This window comes from Homarus americanus, unplaced genomic scaffold, assembly GCF_018991925.1.
Source record: "Homarus americanus isolate GMGI-L3 unplaced genomic scaffold, GMGI_Hamer_2.0 scaffold19117, whole genome shotgun sequence".
Classification (NCBI taxonomy): Eukaryota; Metazoa; Arthropoda; class Malacostraca; order Decapoda; family Nephropidae; genus Homarus; species Homarus americanus.
The window spans coordinates 3,022,342-3,042,278 of NW_024754704.1; the positions used below are offsets into that span (position 1 = coordinate 3,022,342).

A 19,937-nucleotide genomic window follows, 5' to 3' on the forward strand; every position below is an offset into this window, starting at 1 on the left:
GCCCTTCCCATCATGCACGGGTTCAACCTAAAAAAAACTATTACGCATGTAGAGGTCGACCCCCAATTTTTTGCCTAAAAACTCGAAGTACACACGAGTATATACGGTATTTTAACCTAAGACACTACAATATTCTCAAGGTTTTAAACTTCCAAGCTACTGTACTGTATATCTTAAAATGTGCATTCAGACTTAGTGTTAATGCACTTGACTTTCATCAACCTCAACAATTAATGATGTCTATCAATCACGAATTTCCATAATCAATAACAATATACATAACACTCAATCACCTGTACTCCTTTCCTTTGACAGGGTTACTTTTGCATGAAATCCAAAACTGCATCTAAACTATTAGTGTCCAGTTCTAAATCTTAAAATATTGTACACTCACTCACTTTCTCTCTTACATACACACAAACAAATATGTAGTACGTAGTAGTAGTAGTAATAATAATAATAATAACAACGATAATACTAAAAGTTATATGAATAAAAATATTAATAATAATAAAAATCTATGCATCCTGCTTAATTGCCAGCATCAGTAATTAAAAGCAATCTCTTTTTCAGTGCTTAACTAGTATGTAGAGTGATTTCATATCATTTTCAGTGCCTTCTTAGCACAGCAACTTCATTAAGCCTGTCTAAAGATATCAAAATGATCTACACAGATGCAGTGTTACTAATTTCTAGTTCCCTAAGGAAGGTGTCAATCAGTTCACCATTCTTTCCATCTTCTGCTGTTGCTCACATCAAACAGTTGCCATCAGTAACAAACACTGAAGTTACCATCCCACACCACCAATATTTGCTAATCTTGGGGGAAAAAAAAGACACTGGGGGAACAAATCCTGAGAGGCCTCTTCTTAACTACCATTAAAACAAATTTTAATGCAGTATAATGAAAGGAAAGAGAAAGCTTCTACAATAGCCATTATAGATAGTTACCACATATCAACCATAATATTGATTAAAAAAAACCCTAATAAACCTTATTTAGTAAACTGATAATGCAAACACTTGCGAACAGTTTTAACATGAGAACAACACCACCTCCTCATCTCTTTACACTACAAATGCACACTAAATATATCTGGTGGACAAAGGTCATTCTGATCAGTACAAAAATATAGGATTGATCCTAGCTTTGCTGGTCTGCATTATAAGTTTCTTTTAACGGATTTTTGAGTCAGAGTTTGATCGAGAACGTTGGTGAGTCCCATTTCCGGAGCCATTTCCTGAGCGTTCGTTGACAATCTCTTGAATATGCTGCACTATTAGGTTAATGGCAACTGCAAGGCAAGCAAAGAGTATGGCAGGCTAATTAGTGGCATTCTTTAGGAAGGGTAAAAATTAAACAATGTACAGACTGAGGGGATACCCACCATTCAGTTCCCCGGGTTTCCAAATGATTAGTTAATGACAAACATTAACATAACAAACATTTACATTGAGACTGGACAATGGTTTCCCTCAGGTACAAATCTTCTAGTCCACAAATGTATAAAATAATCACATTTAAAACAGCACACAAATTCCAAGCCTTAAAATGTAGCTAAAAAAAATTTGAGTGACTAAAAATGAAAATCAGACACATAACCTTGATCTCCTTGGTTTAGACATACAATTACTTAAAATCAACATTACAATTTTCATATGCACCACATCATTAAAAATTATAATAGGTACTGGCAACAAGACTTAAAAAAATTATATATGGAAATTTTAATTAAAATATGTCAACAAACAAGCTTCAGGCCATTAACACCAACGGCATTTAAATATTAGAGTTGAATAGTATCCCTTATCCTCATTACCCAGGCAACCAGGATAAATGTGCACTATAAATAAAACAGTTTGAAAAGTTAGTCTTTGACCTGAATACACCTGAGGCTCCCCCAATTCACCCAGATGTAAATGGTACCAAACTTTACAATTGGGGAAGTGAAGGAAATGCATATTTGTGTTTAATAAAATTTTAAGCTTCTGTCATTCAAAATTTAAAGATACCACAAAAAAAAAAGATCACTGCTGTACACCATATAAACTAATGCCTCTAAGCAATCACCAAACCTCATCCCCCTCAGTGCAGCAGAATCACTGGTTTAACTCCAAAAGTCTTTAGTTTCTACAATAACAAAATATAATACAGTACAACTAACCTGTACAGTACTAAGGTGAATAAGTTACCTACTCATCTACCCCCAAGTGTCTATCTTAATGCAAAGGTTAGACCCACTGTACTTATAAGTCCTGGGTGCTTAAAAAACCTGAAGCTGCCTAGTGTATTATGTAAAATGACTCATTGATGTACTGTATACTTTTAATAACTGGCTAGACTAGGGTGAATTCACAGACCACTCCTACTGAAAATGCACTTTACTGCCCAATGATTAAGCTTGGAAAATCATATATAGACCCACCAAATCCCCCAAGAATATGTAATGGCAGATTGAACATTCAAATATGCATCCCAACCAAGCCTGATTATCCAATGAGCTCTGCCCCAACCCAGCTGTCCGGTTATCTATCAAGCCCTCAAACCAGTATCTCCAATCATATACTGTACAGTACTTGAAGTCCAGGAAAAATCTGCTTCATGACAAACTTTTTTAAGATCATATCCTTTCCATAAACCAGTGGATGTCTTTTTTTTTTACAGGGATTAGCCCACCCAGGCACAGGTCACTGACCCACATCGGGGCCTGGGGGGCGAAAATGTAATAATAATAATAATAATAATAATTCATAGTAAATAAAATTTATAATACAAATTTGAAAATAAAATAATTAAATAATAATGCTAATAATAATCATAACGCTATAATAATAATAAAGAACCATAAAGAAATACAAAAATGAAAAAAAAAAAAAAAGTGAGAAACAATATATGTATGTTGTGTTGTAGAAGTAAGATAAACAATTGAGACCCTGCAATTGTGTGTAAATGAGGCAGAAAGTCAGATTAGCTTCCTGGAACGTGGTCACAATTTTTGTGATGCCATATGGCAGCAGGGTCTACCATTAGACAATACATTATGCTTCCAATATCTTCCCAGGTGGTAGTACCTCCCTGTTTGATAGCTGCCTACTACTTGACAAAGTCTACAATAAGCAGATTACAGCATATACTGTAGGTACAAACCAGATTTTTTTATCCAGTATCATATACAATGGAATTTACAGTACTTGTATAAGATTAAGACAATAAATTTCTGAAAAAGTGAAGTTTAATAAACATTTGTATGGCAATCATCATTAAAGACACTTCAAAAGCCAATGGGTCTATTAACAGTAATGAGGAAATGTAGATTTCAAGTAATCACTGTAAGCATTATAAAACTAAACATGACTGGTGAATATCTTTACTACTGACTCCTGTACATGACACCCAAATCACTCATACTTCAACACATTTAGTATCATCAGTTTTAACTTACACAAATGATGGTGAATAAAATCAAACCAATGCACGGTAGATGCAAAATCAATGACAATCACGATGACTTAATCACTCTCTAGATCTAAAAAGACCAAATCATATTAATATAAAACAAACCTGCCTGAAATTGCAAAACGATACTGTGTTACCGGATACGTCGGTGAAGAAGTCTAGCACACAATTTCCACGACAACGGCAAAAATTTTATCGGGTTTTTATCATACGAGTGAACTGTGTGGGTAGCATAAAACATGGCTCACCTGTGTTCTCTGCTCCCCGTGGAATGATCACATCGGCAAACTTTTTCGTCTGGAAAGGATAAAGAGAAATTTTTATAATTCATCTGATATTATTTTCTAATTTAAATTTAATATAATTAATATTTAACAGTCATTTGCAAATACAGTGGTATCTGTTAGGCAAAACAATTGGTGCAGAGCACTTCCTGGTAACGAGACGACTCTCTCAGAGCCGGAAAAAACCTCATCCCCGTAATTTTCCGGGCAACGGAAAATTTTTCTCGCAAGTTCCAGAAATTGCCCATTACATCATCTCTCGAACCCGGAAAAAAACTCGCCCATCACCAGAATTTTCCGGGTATTGGAAAATTTTCTCTGAATTTTCCGTAAAATTCAGGTTTTGGGATCACATTTCCGAGAAAATTTAAATGTAGATATTACTGTATGACATACTGTATACTGTACCTGTGTATATACAGCACACACACACACACTTATCCCCTGTATTCGCAATGGTTGCATTCTTGGAAATCGTTGCGAATCGTGAATTCGCAAATACTGAATTTAATACCCTATAGAAAAAATAAGGCATGGTACCATGGCCACCAAGATAATCATACAGTATATCATAATTTTTTAGGTTAGAAATGATAAATGTTCAATTCCTGGTCATCTTAACTCCATTGTTCCAAAAAATATAATAAAATAATTTCTTCTCATCCATGTCTGTTCTTTACTGTACATACTATATCCTCTTGTTTTTGTAAATTACTTTATGCAAATCTAACTTTCCTTTTTGAGTGGTGTTGACAAACCGTTTTTTTACATGGGTATTATATTAACACCTATTAATTACAGCAGGTCTTTTGAAAAGGGTTTCCTGACAACTTAGTGAGATGTTAATGGACTTATTATACTGTACTGTGAATTCACCCCAGAAGAAAATAGTTACTGTACCACAAAGATCACTAATACAGTACAGTGATATAGGAAGCAGATTTGGTACAGTACTCAGCAATAGAGTTGGATAGAATTATTTTGTTTTTGCAAGGAAGAAATGTTTTACAGCCTGAAATATTGAAACTTCCTCAATTAATCTTTATAAAACCAAAAGATATATCTTAAAATGCTTAAATACACCTTTTTCACAACACTGTAATCCACACTTGTGTTGAATAAAAAAAATATTATCAGCCGATTCAATTTTCTTTGGAAGGGTCATTAATACAACTAAATTTGCTGTAATGAAATAATTTTCAAAGGGTTTTGTTAAATGAAATAAGCTCATTCTTTTAAGAAACATTTGTCCCATTAATATGCAAATATAAATCCCAGATAAACCTAGAAATGCCACCTGACTGAAAGATTTCACCAAAAATCTAGAAGGTACAGCTGCATATGTGGCCATTTGACCAGACAATGTTACAGTACAAACCAGCCTCAGAAGAGACTATCATAACTACCTAGATACTGTACTGTACATGTTTGATTTTTCTAGCGCTATGAAGTCAATTAGGCTAAGGTATATCTAAGATCCATTTGCATGTATCTGACATAAAACTAATTTTACTAAATATTACTGGTCCTATTCTAGTCTTTAAAAATAAAATGCTTCAATTACAACATAGTACATGCTTATGTATAAGATTTATGTATGTACAGTAAGTCTTTACAAAACACAATCATGCACCAGGTACTCACAGGTAAACAAAACTCTTCAAAAGCTGGTTTGACCAGATTTGTGTACTGATGAAGCACTAGTTCTAGATTTCTGCCACGCTCCCTTGTGTCACGCATCACTGAAAATGAGATCATCATCTGTTGTGCTTCTGTGTACAGTTAAATAAAACTTCACATTATCAGTCAATATAGTATGAGAACTCCGTTTTACCAGGCATTTAAAAATTGTTCAATGTTCATTGCAATATATTTATCTGACAAAAGTTGTTTAGGACGAAATTAGCTCAGTAAAACAGTCTGTATCAATACAATATTGTTTGAGGTTTTAATTTTCCTGTACAGTACAGCACAAGCATTCCTTAGTAATATGCCTTCACATAACCTAATTCCATTTTAACAATACTGTACAATATTCATCAGTTAGAGAAGATCTTTCAGAAAACATGATCCTTTTGGAGTTTAACATGACTGATAGACTGGATGTCTTGAACAAAGTTTCTTTACATCTCTACTATGGTATTTTGTTCTGCCCCAACTGCAACTGACGTGGTTTAGTTACTCAATTCTCAGAGAATAATTAATGAATGAAAAACTGACCCAGCCAGATTAATTACACGAGCAACATGAGATGGCAGCTGAAGATGCACAACCTGTTTGCATGCAGACTACCAAAACCATGTTAAAGAATTATTAGCAATTTATATGTTCTGACAATATAGGTGTATAGAGTAGCTGTGTGTATTGTTGATGTCTCAGTGTGGAGAGTGGCTGCATGTGTGGCAAGTCAAGATTACCATTGAATGTTGCATCATGCTAATGCAACCCCAGAGTGAGTCCTCCATTTACTCATGGATTACATCCTTGAAGAACCTCACAGGATTTGTGCACATCTTCCCCAACCCCAAAGTCAATTAGCTCTCTAAACCACCTGTGATAAATCCATCCAGTAAAGTTTATAAGTTTAAACCTACTTGTCCTTCACAATTACAAGTTAATGACAGGACAAAATAAATAAGAAAGATGTAAGTCTTCATATTGAAACTTTATAAATGAGTAAGTTAAATCTAATTGGCACTTTATGAATTCAAACTGCCAGTTCTCCTTAACCATGCTGTTTCTCCCTGTCAATACCATAATTTTTTACATTGCTTGGACTGTAAAGGTAAATTCAAGATGGCCCCCAACTAGATAGTTGACAATAAAACATTCACATTACAGAGCAGAAACAAAATTAAATCTTATAAGCTAGACAGACAGTGGATAACGATGACATGAGCTATGGCCAGTGATTTGTGTTTACAGAGTAGCCTGGGTCTGAAAACCACTCCTAAACCCTGAAACATAACAAAAGTAAGAGACCTATATTTAAAAGTAACAAAACTCAAGTTTACAGACGTGTATAATCCTGACAAGTGTTAGATAATTAAGGTTTCATCACCTTTTAAAGATGATTTATGGCCAAGATAGATTTTGGATCTCAGAGTTCACTATTGGCTTTCAGATCCAAACTATTCTAAGAAAAGAAAAGAAAAAAAATTGCCTTAACATAAGCTCAGCCAAGCAAATGACTGAGTAACTAACAATGAGAAACTGGTCTTGACATTCCATTTTGTAGCAGAGCCTGTGGGTCTATAACACAGAAAAGCCATAAACTAAAGCAACTGAGGTTAATCAGACTATCTCCACCATGTAAGGTCTATTACTTAAAAGGAGTCTGAGAAACAAGGTTATCCAAGAAAGATGGAGAGCTACAGTAATGAGTCATGAGTTTGTACAACACATGCACTACCTGATCTTTATTCACTTGTCAGGTTCTGCAACTGAGAGGGAAGCAGGATCAACCCTGACAATCTGCCAACCTCCAATGAAGATCCCCAGAGATGAGGCTGGGAAATAAGTTATTCCTTTCAGGCTCTGTCATAAGATGGAGTTTCAGGTTTAATCCCTCAGTTATAACTAGACCCCGGTCAACGACACCTTGTGAATACATGAACCAGCTGGTAAAGAGTGTGAATGGCAAAGAAGCTACACAGATAGTGACCTTATACACCTTCAGTTTGTCACCCACCAATGTTGTCCAAGACACTGATGGAAACACAGCCCCTCAAAGTCTTGTTGGCCTCAGGAAAGGGAGCATAATGTCCCCTAGCAAAGATACCCTTAGAGCATCTACAAAAAATGAACAAAGTACCAGTTGATGCCAGACAATGCTGACAATGAAAACCAAGAAGCTCAACACAGATTGGAATCCTCCTTCTAAAATAATGTTTCATGACAACTTAAAATATGCGAGAGAGAGGAAGGAACAGATAAATCTGATCCCACTTGTTTTAGTCCAAGGAGCTGTGTGGATATAGCACTTTGCACACCAGCACTTTAGTACATAAGGAGACAGCATGTCTGACATTGTATTTGAATGCCTCCGCTTATCCAACTGTAAAATTTGGTATCCATTTACAACAACATGGATTGGGAGTACACCAGGAATGAGTAGCAACCCTTAAAATAGGTGAGTTGTGCTTTAATAAATTGGCCACTACACCCATTAATGAACATAAATCACTAGCAAAACAAATGCTAAGTCACTTTTTACCTCTGAAAACACCTAGACCACTGTAGTCTACTGCAGAATTCCCCAAGGTAAATAAATAATAGGCCAAATGCAATTAGCTGCTCCTTAAATAAGCAAAGTGAGGGTGAGATGCTGTTCCCAGGTCATAGATAATTGCGTGGATTGAATCCTCTTCTTGCAGGATGGATGAGCTGGACAAGTGATGAATTGTTAGTGCATGTGATGTGTGAGCTCATGATACATAGTTTCAAGCCTTTATGAACAAACTAAGCTTCTCAGACACCTTTTTTAAGGGATGGGGCTGATGTGGAGGAGATGAGTCAATTGTCAGATTACCCCCAGCCATCAACTTATAAATATGATAACTATTAAACTATCTCTCACTTTTATACTGACGCAGCTAAGGTTAGCTTACTTCAGGGCCTTTACATTACAATGAAAAGCTTTCCAGTAACCATGCTACCCAGGGATTCCAACAAGTCTTGATGGGACATGAGAGCATAGCATTACCTACTTCATGATGTCCCTCATTCAGATTTGGTGTGGTAGGAAATGTGCAGAAAGGTTCATTAAAACACCAACGCAGTGAGGGAATTATTAATAAGAGGACATGAATCTGCTGACACAAAACCATTAATTATAAAAGGAAAATAGTTGAGCCAATTACTACACTGGATTGATACATAAATTGACTTTTCATAAACAGTTTTAGTTGGATATTAATCTTTAGTTATTGCAATTGTGGTTCTAATAACTCTCTTAAAATATAGATAAAATAAACAATATAAAACATCACATTCACCAGCGAAGTATTACCTCTTCTGGCCAGTCTTGTATCAGCGTCAGAGTCAACAAAGAGCTTCATATGAAAGAGTCCTCGGATCTCAGGTTGGTAGAACATCAAGATGCCCTCAAATAGCACTACATCAGCAGGGTATATGGTAGTCGTACTCTCTAACCTGGAGAGATACATTTCAATATTTTGATAAGTATTGTTTTATCAAATTCCCCAACTGGCTTCAAACTTATAATTAAAATTTTCATGGAAATCTCATTGAATATACTGACAGACAGTCGAACCTCCATATACACGTGGGTTACACTCTAAACCTCAAATACAAGAAATTCATTCACATCAAACAGAACCTATAAGTGATTTAATTGTTTTTATTTTATCATTAATTTTTTTTAAATGGGGATTAGCCCACCCGCGCACAGGTCAATGACCCACATCAGGGCCTGGAGGGCAAAATTGTAGTAGTAGTAGTAGTAGTAGGGGAAGTGGACACCAGCGAAGTTAATAAGATCCGTAGGTCCATTACAACAGATCGGCAGCACTGCCAAAATGACATGTTGCAGCAACTATTGCTGCTGGTTCCAGAAAATTTGACAAAAAAAGTTGCTATAGCGCAGGAGGTGGGCGCCTCGAACTGGTTAACTACGTTACCGATAAGGGCAAATGGTTTCAGCCTTAACAAACAAGAATTTACAGATGCCATTGCTCTAAGGTACGGTTGGCCAGTAGATGGTTTGCCCTCCCAATGCGTGTGTGGCTATTCCTATGATGGCGATCACGCCATGGTTTGCAAGAAGGGGGGCTTCATATGCATGAGGCATGACGAGGTAAGGGATCTCACAGCAAATATGTTGAAGGAAACCTGCCGGGACGTCATGGTAGAACCGACCCTCCTTCCACTGGATGGCGAGATCCTCCAACACAGGACTTCAAACACATCTAACGAAGCCCGTGTGGACGTCAGTGCTCGAGGATTCTGGACGCGGGGACAGCGAGCCTTCTTCGACATCAGGATTTTTGATCCCATGGCCGTTTGTCACCGTAACCTAGCTCTCGATGCTGCACATAGGAGGAACGAGAACGACAAGAGAAGGGCATATGGGGAGAGAATTCAAAGTGTCGATCAAGGCAGCTTCACTCCGCTAGTGTTCACAACCTCTGGTGGGATGGGCCCAAGCGCAAGATGTTTCTACGCCAGACTCGCGGAGCTGATCTCCGAACAGAAGCAGCAGCCCAGAAGTTATGTCACAGCCTGGATGAGATGTCGACTGTCCTTCTCTCTCCTTCGGTCGGCTTTGCTCTGCCTCAGGGGAACGAGAGCTTCTGCCCCTACTCCGACAACTGCTGCAGATATCAACTATGAGGCTACAGTCACTGAATGCCGCATGGATCTGCGGCTCAACTAATTTAACACAGATAGGATAGTTTCTTATGTATTAGGATATTTAATATTAAAGTAAATAAATGGTGGCGAAGGTGTGGCTATTGGGGGAGGCTGGAGGCCACGTTTTTAATGATAAAAAAAAAAAGTAGTAGTAGTAGTAGTAGTAGTAGTAGTAGTAGTAATAATAATAATAATAATAATAATAATAATAACAACAACAACAACAATAACTAACAAAATCTAGTAAAAAAAATAAAAATTAAAAAAATAAATAATAATAAAATATAAAAAAGAAAAAAGATCAATAGTAAGAAACGATGTACTGTATGTATGTTGTGTTGTCAAATTAAGAGAAACAATTGAGACCCTGCAACTGTGTGTAAATGAGACAGAAAGTCAGATCAGCAACCTCGGACTCGGTCACAATTTTTGTGATGCCATATGGCAGCAGGGTTTACCATTAGACAACACATTATGCTTCCAATATCTTCCCAGGCGGTAGTACCACTCGTCTTGCCCGCGGTGCTCACCGCTTCTGTGTGGATGTTGGTCACACCAGAATAATCTGTAATAATAGTGTACATCCTTCTTTCCTCACACAGCTGAACTGTGGAATACTTTGTCTTCTTCTGTGTTTCCATCCTCATACAATCTCTCGCTTCAAAAAGCCGATTTTCCGGCATCTTTGTAGTGTAGATTAACATACAGTATTGTACTCTTTCTCCAGGCCCCTTTGTGGGTCGATGTCCTGTGCCCAGGTGGGCTATTCCGCATAAAAAAAAAAAAAATTATATTCCTTAAATGTAGAAATATATTATACTGTATTAATTGTTATTTTCTATTTCCCTTAAACTTCTCCCTTTCTAGGATACGGGTACATTCATACCAAGCCTTCTTGCAGAATCCATTTTATGGGTGAAAAACAATTTAATTATTTAATACATTTGATTTTAGATCCTAGTTAAGTAAGTCAAGACACTGAGGCCTCATCGTTTCACCTCTAAACACTTACTGGTTACACAAAGTTAACTACATCAATATTTCTCAGATAAACCTAAATAATTTTCAATACCGTCCTTCCCTATTCACTGGTTTCACCTTTAGTTCTGTCTTAATAATAATTTAATTACTAACATCCCTTAGTCAATCTCTAAAAATCCCTCTGACTATTTCACATCTATTACCCAAGCTAACAATTTTATTCTGATTATAAAGTAAACTTTGTGCCTTGCTATAACATGTTCTTGGCATCTGTCCATTTTCTATCAGTCATATAGTGCAATGCTGGTCTCTTATATCTGATGATAAAAATATTCAAATAAAAATAGAAGCATATTCCTAGGTATGGATAATATACATGTACTACCTATGTATACAGGTGCTCCTCTACTTACGAACAAGTTACGTTCCTGAGGCTTCTTTGTAAATCCAACTTTACTCTTGTAGATACCAAACAGATTGTAAAAAATTAAAAGATTATGAATATTTTGTACAGCTATACCCTTTAATACAGCCTTAAAACCTGGCTCACTCTTCTCTTAGGTAATGTTTGTTCTATCTGGAATTTTTTTCAAAATAATCCAGTCTCATCCACATTAAACACCTGTTCTGGCAGGTACAGTAAATCCCCTCAGTGATGATGTTTGTAAGTTGAACATTCTTAACCCTTAGGCCCCGGGTGACGTTCTAGAACGTCCGCCTATTTTCCCGCAATTTATTTATTTATTTTTTACTATTCTTGGATAAGTTGATTTTTTTCATGATTTAACGGGGGGGGGGGGTGTTACTGCCACATGACCCTAACCCAGGACTTAAGGGTTAAGTTGAGGAGCACCTGTACACATATATATGCAGTACTGTACGGTACATGTATACTGTATACAGTGAGTTCTGCTATAACGCGTGTTTTGACAACGCGAATTGGCTCTAACGCGATTTATGAATAGAGGAACGATATTTGTACAACGCGAACGCTTGTTTGCTGTAACGCGATTTTTGCTCACTATTTCTCCAATTTTGTGGTATTTACTGTGAATATGGTAAAGAAGAATATCTCCAAGAAGCGTTCTGGTGATCGCATTCCCGGTGATGATCGTAAAAGAAAGGCTATAACCCTTGAAGAGAAGCTCGATGTTATAAACCTCAAAATCACCCCCATCAAGTTATATTCATATTTTTTCAAGGTAAAGTGTTACATTTACATTATGATTTCATTATTGGATATGAATGTAACATTTATTTAGACTGTGCTATCCTTTGTGTTAGGCTAACTACTAAATTTTTTTCGATTTCGAGTAGTAATCTGCACCTAACCCTATTTTCTCCATAAGCTCTGTTATTTCTATTACGCGAATTTCTATAACACGATGTTTTACAAGAACACAACTATTGCGTTATAGCAGAACTGACTGTACGTGTACAGAATAATGTAAAGGAGCCTATGATAAGATAGGATTACTTAAATATATTGTACTACAACTAAAAGCATACCTTGAGTTTGTCACATAATCATAATTTGGAATTTTGCAGATTTTGCCATCCAGAATTTGACGAAGTGTTTTCAAAATAAGCTCATTGTCAAATGCATCAGGATGATCAAAATTGAAGATGCCCTGCAAGAAGAATTTGTCGGTCAAGGTCAAATGTAATAAATTACGATAAACTAAACCTCATACAAGATTATAAAGTGTCAATAACAAAAAATATTTGATAATTACTATATTCACTAATCTTTATCTATGTAGGCAAAGACTGCTGCTGACTGAAGCAGAACTACTGTAGTATAGTTCAGTATATAAATTACTAAGAGTTAAATTCTTTTACACTATAACTTTAAAACATGACCAAGTGAGCATGCAACAAACCTTGAGGGCCTTTGAACTTTCTTCTGCGTTCAGTGGACGATAAAATGCATCCTGAGAAATGCAAACCACACGACGCTGGGAATGTTCAATGTCATCCTGGCCTAACCTCTCCATAATTCGCTTGCATACTGTGGACTAAGAAAAAGTTCCCCAAATCACCTAAGTGCATTAAGAGTAAGCCAATTATCATGGACAATAAGAAATAATTTTCTTCATTCTGCAGGTCTTTAAAAGAAAAAGAAAAAAAAAAGACCAGTCTGAATTTTTATATTTACCACAGGATGTAGAAGGGATGGATGTTCATGTACAGGGGGTCCTCGTTATACGTTGTACCAATATACGTCATTTCACATATACATCGCTAACAAATACAGGAAGAAATTTTCATTATGTCATTTGCTTCACATATACTGTACTGTAAGTTGTCTGCATCACTCACTGTTCTATACTAAGTCTGTGTGTATCCAAATATGATGCATAAATAGTGTTAAAAACGAATACTATAATGAAAAAATAACTAATATCTAAGTAATAACAGTGCCTTATAAGTGTTAAGTGTCTATCACGCCAAAATACACCAGTCTCCCTGACACAACTGCAAGCTAATGCCATTTTTATACATAAGTAACCACATAATTTGCAGAAGTCATCTCAATGTGCTTGTGTGCCTTATGAATAAAGAATTTATTGTATACTGTACAGTAATATACAGATAAATAAATAAATAAGAGAGTAGGGGTATATTGTGTGTGGTAGATGGAGTGTATCTGAGAGTAGCAGGTAGTTTGGCAACACACTATGACTCGCCAGACTACAGTACTGTATACAGTAGACCCTTGCCATTCGTGAGGGATAGGTTCGAAGAAATGGCGCGAATTGACAAAACCAAAAATAGCAACTTGTACTACCATAGTGCACGACTGTATACTTATACTGTACCAAACAACTGACCAGTCACGGCAGCACTCATCCCCTCTTTTAACTTATCTAATAGTAAAACTTTCTTTGTCAGGGTCATCACTGACTTCTGCCTTTTACATTTCACTCCACTAGCAGTCTTTTAGGGGCCATTTCACACAGAAACACCAAAGTTTTGTGAGTACAACACGAGATGCTGCGTGGGGAGACTTCTTGTGCTGCGGGAAAAGGCTTCCAAGCTAGCCACCATCTGCTTACCGCGAATCGTCGAAAGCGCGAATTGCAAACTCGCGAATGGCAAGGGTCTACTACTTCAATCACACAAGTGTTCCAACAGGAAAAAAATAGTTTAGACAACCTTACTCAGTTCTTATAAATTGGAGGGCTTGCATGTAAAGAAATGGAGTAAAAAAAAAAAAAAAAAAAGTCTGCGTGAATAGCTGGGGAGAGGAAGTGCAGGGTGGCAGGGGAGGAGGAAGGGAGTGCTGGCTGGACTGAGAGGACATCTCTACCAAGCTCCGCCCACTATGCCTTTATAACGACAGTGCAGGTATTCCCTGATTTAGAATCTCCTTATCTATTTATGATCATTTTTTTTCGAATGAATGATGGTCATCGTCCAACCAAGATCGCTGATGTGCGGAGTATGAAATGCATCTCTCGCGGCCACCCGGTGCATTACAGTCCCAAGTTTTGTTCCATGGTGATCACACGTGCCCATGATCGTGTAGTTCAATGATTATCAGCTTTCATGGGGTATTACTGCACAGTCGATTTTGTAAGGATAATTTTTTAATTAACTGTCCATGTTGTAATGCATATACTGTACCCCTATTACATTAATTCTTATGGGGAAAAATTCCTTATAATAAAATGTTTCGGTATAAGATGCGTTTCACTGGAACACATCCATGACGTATGAAGACCCCCTGTACATGGTTTCTCAAGAAATTAACCATTAAGATTACCCTTATCTCCTAGGTAACGTTCAAGAATCCTCTGCATTGTTAATTTTTTGTCACCAAGACCTTTCACGAATAAGTATATTTAAAAGTACTCATGAATGTTAAATAGGTCACCCTAATGTAATCCTGAATATGGAATTTAGCTTTTAGAACATTTGTTCCTTGAATTTACTGTATTTCATAGTTCATTGATCAAGTGTCACAACTGTGGAAAAGTAACTGGGCATTGTTAATAAAATCCCCAAAACAACAAACAAAATCTACCAATGTCTGCATATTAAATACTGATAAAAAAAAATTCAACCGGCACTAATGAGTAGGTACAAAAACATAGATGTGTGTAAAATAGTCAGATTTAGTGCCACTGATGGTGAACACAAAACAAAAGACTGAGGTTACACTCCTATAAAGCAACTAAAATAATTAAAATACAAATCTAAACTACATAACCTAACTTAGAGATATGTTAAACTCATTGGTAAGTACACTACAGTATTGTATCTCAGATTGTCACCTTACATTCATTACTGTCCCAACATTTTCATAGTAAGTGGACAAGAGTGACACCATAATGAATAAAAGTCATATTTTTCAAAAATAATAATACTGTAGAAAAAAATAAATACAGTATTGTAAATATACACAACTTAACACACAAATAAGTTTCAACAGAAATACTGCATAAGATTTCACCATCTATAAAATATCTAGTACTGTACTGTCCTATACAGTGGTCTCTCGGTTAACGAGCACAATTCGTTCCAGAAGGTTGTTCGTTAACCGAAAAATTCGTTAACCGAAACCATTGTTTCAATGGGTTTTTGTATAATTGGTTCCAGCTCACCGAAAAGTACATACAAACTAAAAATAAATGCAGTAAAGTACACTTACTTTGAGGTGTGCATGTAGAAGGCTCCTGGTTGATGATGATGATGGGAATTAGAATGGGGGTGGAGAAGGTGAGAAGAGAAGGCATTGGGGTGGAAGAGAAGTCACCCCATGCTGCCATTTCACCCATAAAATTTTAGTTCACTTGGTGTAATTCTAGATTATTTTCTTTAAATCAACACTGCACTGTGCTATATATTATCAATATGTAAAATATATTTCAAAATGACAATAATTTGACTGGAAACACAGAAAAAAAGCATTTATGTGCAAGTCTCAAACAAGATGTTCCTTCTTCTGAACTGGTAAACAAACTGACGCCAAGCTTGGTGTGTTGAGTGGCTGTTTGGCGCGCAAAAAAATAATTTCTTGTACTTCAATTATGTTCAATAATTGTTAAAATTACTAAAAAATTTAATATAAAACTTTTAAAATTATTGAATCGTACAACCTTCTTGATATTTACTAAAATGGTAAGGAATTTAAGCCCTAAAACTGATTACTGTATTGGCTGACTAATACTACAGCTGGTAGGCAGGCAAATGCAGGCGAAAACATGTTGGGAAAAATTCGTAAGGAATTCGTTAACCGAGGGTTTGTTCGTTAACCGAAGTGAAGAATCTTATGGAAGGTAATTCGTTAACCGAAATTTCGTTAACCGAGGCGCTCGTTAACTGAGGGATCACTGTATTAATTGTACACACTCTGAATACAGTCCAACTCGGTCCACATCCTACTCGAACCATGTCGGATTATCAAATCGGACCACTTGGGTTAACGAACACATTTTACACATTCATTTTTGCATGAATGATAAAAGTACAAAAGTACAATGATAAAAAGCAGCTTAAAAGTACAAACATTACTGATAAACAGTTACGTGCTGTGAAATGGCGCATAGCAAATTTTTAGCAAATCTTCGTCCACTTCTGAATTTGTCCCACAGTTTGAATAGCTGTCCTTGGTAATGTACAGAACATACTTGACCCGTTGTTTTCATAGCACATTACTGTCAGACAAGAGCCGCACCTGAAGTGCCACTAGTTTTGCTTCATTATGGAGTAACTTGATTACCAGATAGAAGTTAAGTTGTCCTTTTGTTGCTTTCAAGTTAAGGCGATTATGCCACCCTTCACAGTCATTATTTGTGCGGACACTCCTTTTAAATACACTCCAAGCAGATTGGGCCCAGGTGTCATTCCTGAACCTCTAGTCAGCTACTTGTATGAAGTATGCAAGGTGGGCTATGCATACCAAGCATTGGTCAGGACTCAGAATGTGACTGATCCTGTAATCTAACACCAACATTAAGTGACAGACAGGAACTCCTTCGACTAACATACTCATAAAATTCGTCCTTCATATCGATTGAACCCTTGGTATTCATTCACTCACATAAATCAGATCTCAAACTCATTCCTGAACCTCAAGTCAGCTACTTGTTTGAAGTGTGCAAGGTGGGCCGAGTTGGTTATTTAAGATGGGCCGAGTACACCACACACTCTTACATCGAACCAAAATGTGCTTTTTTATTAGGCAGGAATCTGAGCTCAGTGATATTTCTCTTATTTCACCGGAGAACAGCCAGGAAAGAGAGCCTTGTTGCCATTGTTCTGAACCTGCTATAGTACCTCGATGGTGAACAGACAGCTGCCTGCTTGATGCTATGGTAAGACCTACATTTTTCATGAAATATTTGTTCTTACTCATTTTAGTCGGATATTTCTCCAAAAACGACTATCTCCATTGCATTAAGTAACAAATATTGAGAAAAGTGAGACCACAGTTGTCTGCCAAACTAGCAACAATCAAGATCCAAATATCATCTGGGATACTTCTTGAATCTTCTGTGATTTAAGGTAAAAAAAAAAAAAGAAACCAGCTTTCTACGTTAGGTTGGTAAGGTTTTTATGAATTTCACCCTCTTTTTTTTAGTTCAAGTTGACTCAATATGAGATGAGTTGTAGCACCCTCATACAGTAGTCAATTAGCCCAAGAAATAAAGGGAAATCCATTCAAACAAAATTATGTCCAAAAAGTCGTGGGCGGTCCTAAAATAATTTTTTACCAAATTTTCAATTATTTGTTTAACTTCTTTGTGTGTTTTAACCCCGCATTTTCACTCATCTTCATAGCCCTGCCCACATTGGAAGGAGTAATATCTCATTAAATCTGCATTAGACACAAAATTAAAGGTCATTTTCGTTCAAATCACAACTAACAAAAAAAAAATCAAATTTAGTTATAGAATTCCCATTTGGGCATAAAACTATTCTTTACCTTGAAAATGCTGAGCAAACCTTGACTAGTATAATAATTTCCTGGCTGGTGGACCTCAAAAGAAACTTTTCTTTCTAAAAAAAATATCCTCAAAATACACTCACCGTTACCTGCTGGCTACTGCTTTAATGATTTACTCTATAGTGAATTTATATTCTACCCATTTAGCCTACGACATCCACGTAATCTAATTAGTTCAAACTGACATCTTGTTCCTTCTGAAGGGAGTACTGGGTATGGCCCTGACAGTGTGACCCAAACCATCCTTCAGTTCAGGCCGCCCAACCATCACTTTGTTTACACTCTCTCTATTAACCTTCATTACAGCTGGTTACAGTTTCTTACCTTCCCTGAGGCGGTGCCCCCTGCCACGCCAATCAAGAATGGTGTCTTGGGACTAAAGCCATTGGTAACTCCATTTGCCGTTTTGTTTGTATCGTCAAGTTTGTGCGTGGACATGACTGTGGTGCGCCTCCCTCGGCTGTGGTGGGTGGTGGCTGGGTAGAGGGAGGAGCTCTTGGTGCACCACGCGGCCGAGAACTCAGGTGCGCTCCTCAACCCTCGCATTAATACTGCATGTTGCTCTATTAACGTTTGACAAAGTTGTCTTATATTTTTTCCTACATTCACAGTTTTGCGAGCCCCCAGCACTAAGTGTTGGCACAGCATCTCACAGGTCCACGTGTTAGCAGACTACACAGGGACTTACGAAAGCTGTGTTCCCAGTTGATCAATACCTTGTACCTCGCTATAAGGACCCTTGTCTAGAGCTTGTAAAATTTAAAGTGACCAACATTATATGTCATGTTGAAATGAATTCAAAATTATTATTATGTTGACATAAAATTTCAATAACTTCAACAAAAAGAATTTGAATTCAGAAGGTTTCAATAATGAGGTTCAACTAATCACCTTTTCTTTATTTAAATAATTACCCACCAAGTAATAACATCCTCCAGTCAAGCACAACTTGAGGTGAAAAAAGTTAACAACCGCCAAAGTTTGGGTAGCTTACAACCTGTACCACTAATATATACAATGCACAGGTGATGTGTATTGACTTACTACATGAGGTAATTGTGGAGTATAATAATAATAATAATAATAATAATAATAATAATAATAATAATAATAATAATAATAATAATAATAATAATAATAATAATAATAATAATAATAATAATAATAATAATAATAATAATTATGTTTTTTTATTGTTTTACTTTCACACAACCATGGAATCTTAGGAGTTTTATCTTTGCAATCAATAGTTTAAACAATTTTAAAACACTTTTCATCAATGACGTTTCCTTCGCAAATGACATGCTACCGTTTTTGTTTTTTTTTGTTTTTTGCGGAATCGATTATTTTGCAAAATGACCGGCATGCGTATTGGTAATTTTGCAAAATAACTTACAAACAGACAACCTATACTAACCTAACCTTTTGGTTAGCACACCACATAGTTCAAAGTTATAAAAAAGGGAACAGGACCACTTAACTGTGTATCAAGCTACACGAGCCATCCTAACCTAGCCTAACGTTATTCAACCATGAGGTTAGGTTAGTTTAGGTTGTCTGTTTGTAAGTTATTTTGCAAAATTACCAATACACATGCCAGTCATTTTGCAAAATAATCGATTCCGCAAAAAACAAAAACAAAAAAAACGGTAGCATGTCATTTGCGAAGGAAACGTCATTGATGAAAAGTGTTTTAAAATTGTTTAAACTATTGATTGCAAAGATAAAACTCCTAAGATTCCATGGTTGTGTGAACGAACAATTTTACCATGTTTTCTTTTTCTTTCAGTAAAATTGTCATAATAACCTTTTACTCCAATTGTGGGTCATTTACACGTGATAAATTTTCCCTCGCAATACTGAACTGTATATACTGTATCGTGGT

General features: G+C 36.4%; 1 protein-coding gene across 2 annotated transcripts in view; it reads right to left on the minus strand.

Annotated features, from left to right (window-relative positions):
• The window catches only part of LOC121856051 (uridine-cytidine kinase 2-like), a 30,268-nt gene extending 11,535 nt beyond the window's left edge, over positions 1-18,733 (minus strand). Inside the window, exons 1-7 of one of the 2 annotated variants that reach the window (XM_042351329.1) lie at positions 18,377-18,733; positions 12,981-13,115; positions 12,607-12,728; positions 8,753-8,895; positions 5,386-5,483; positions 3,706-3,754; positions 3-1,295 (exon numbers count right to left, since the gene is read on the minus strand). In XM_042351329.1, coding sequence (XP_042207263.1) covers positions 1,177-1,295; positions 3,706-3,754; positions 5,386-5,483; positions 8,753-8,895; positions 12,607-12,728; positions 12,981-13,115; positions 18,377-18,700 — 990 coding nt within the window. In that variant the 5' untranslated portion in view covers positions 18,701-18,733 and the 3' untranslated portion in view covers positions 3-1,176. Of the gene's footprint in view, positions 1-2; positions 1,296-3,705; positions 3,755-5,385; positions 5,484-8,752; positions 8,896-12,606; positions 12,729-12,980; positions 13,116-18,376 lie in introns of those variants that run through there. The other variant, XM_042351328.1, reaches the window with a different exon arrangement.
• Between the last annotated feature and the right edge of the window lie 1,204 nt (positions 18,734-19,937).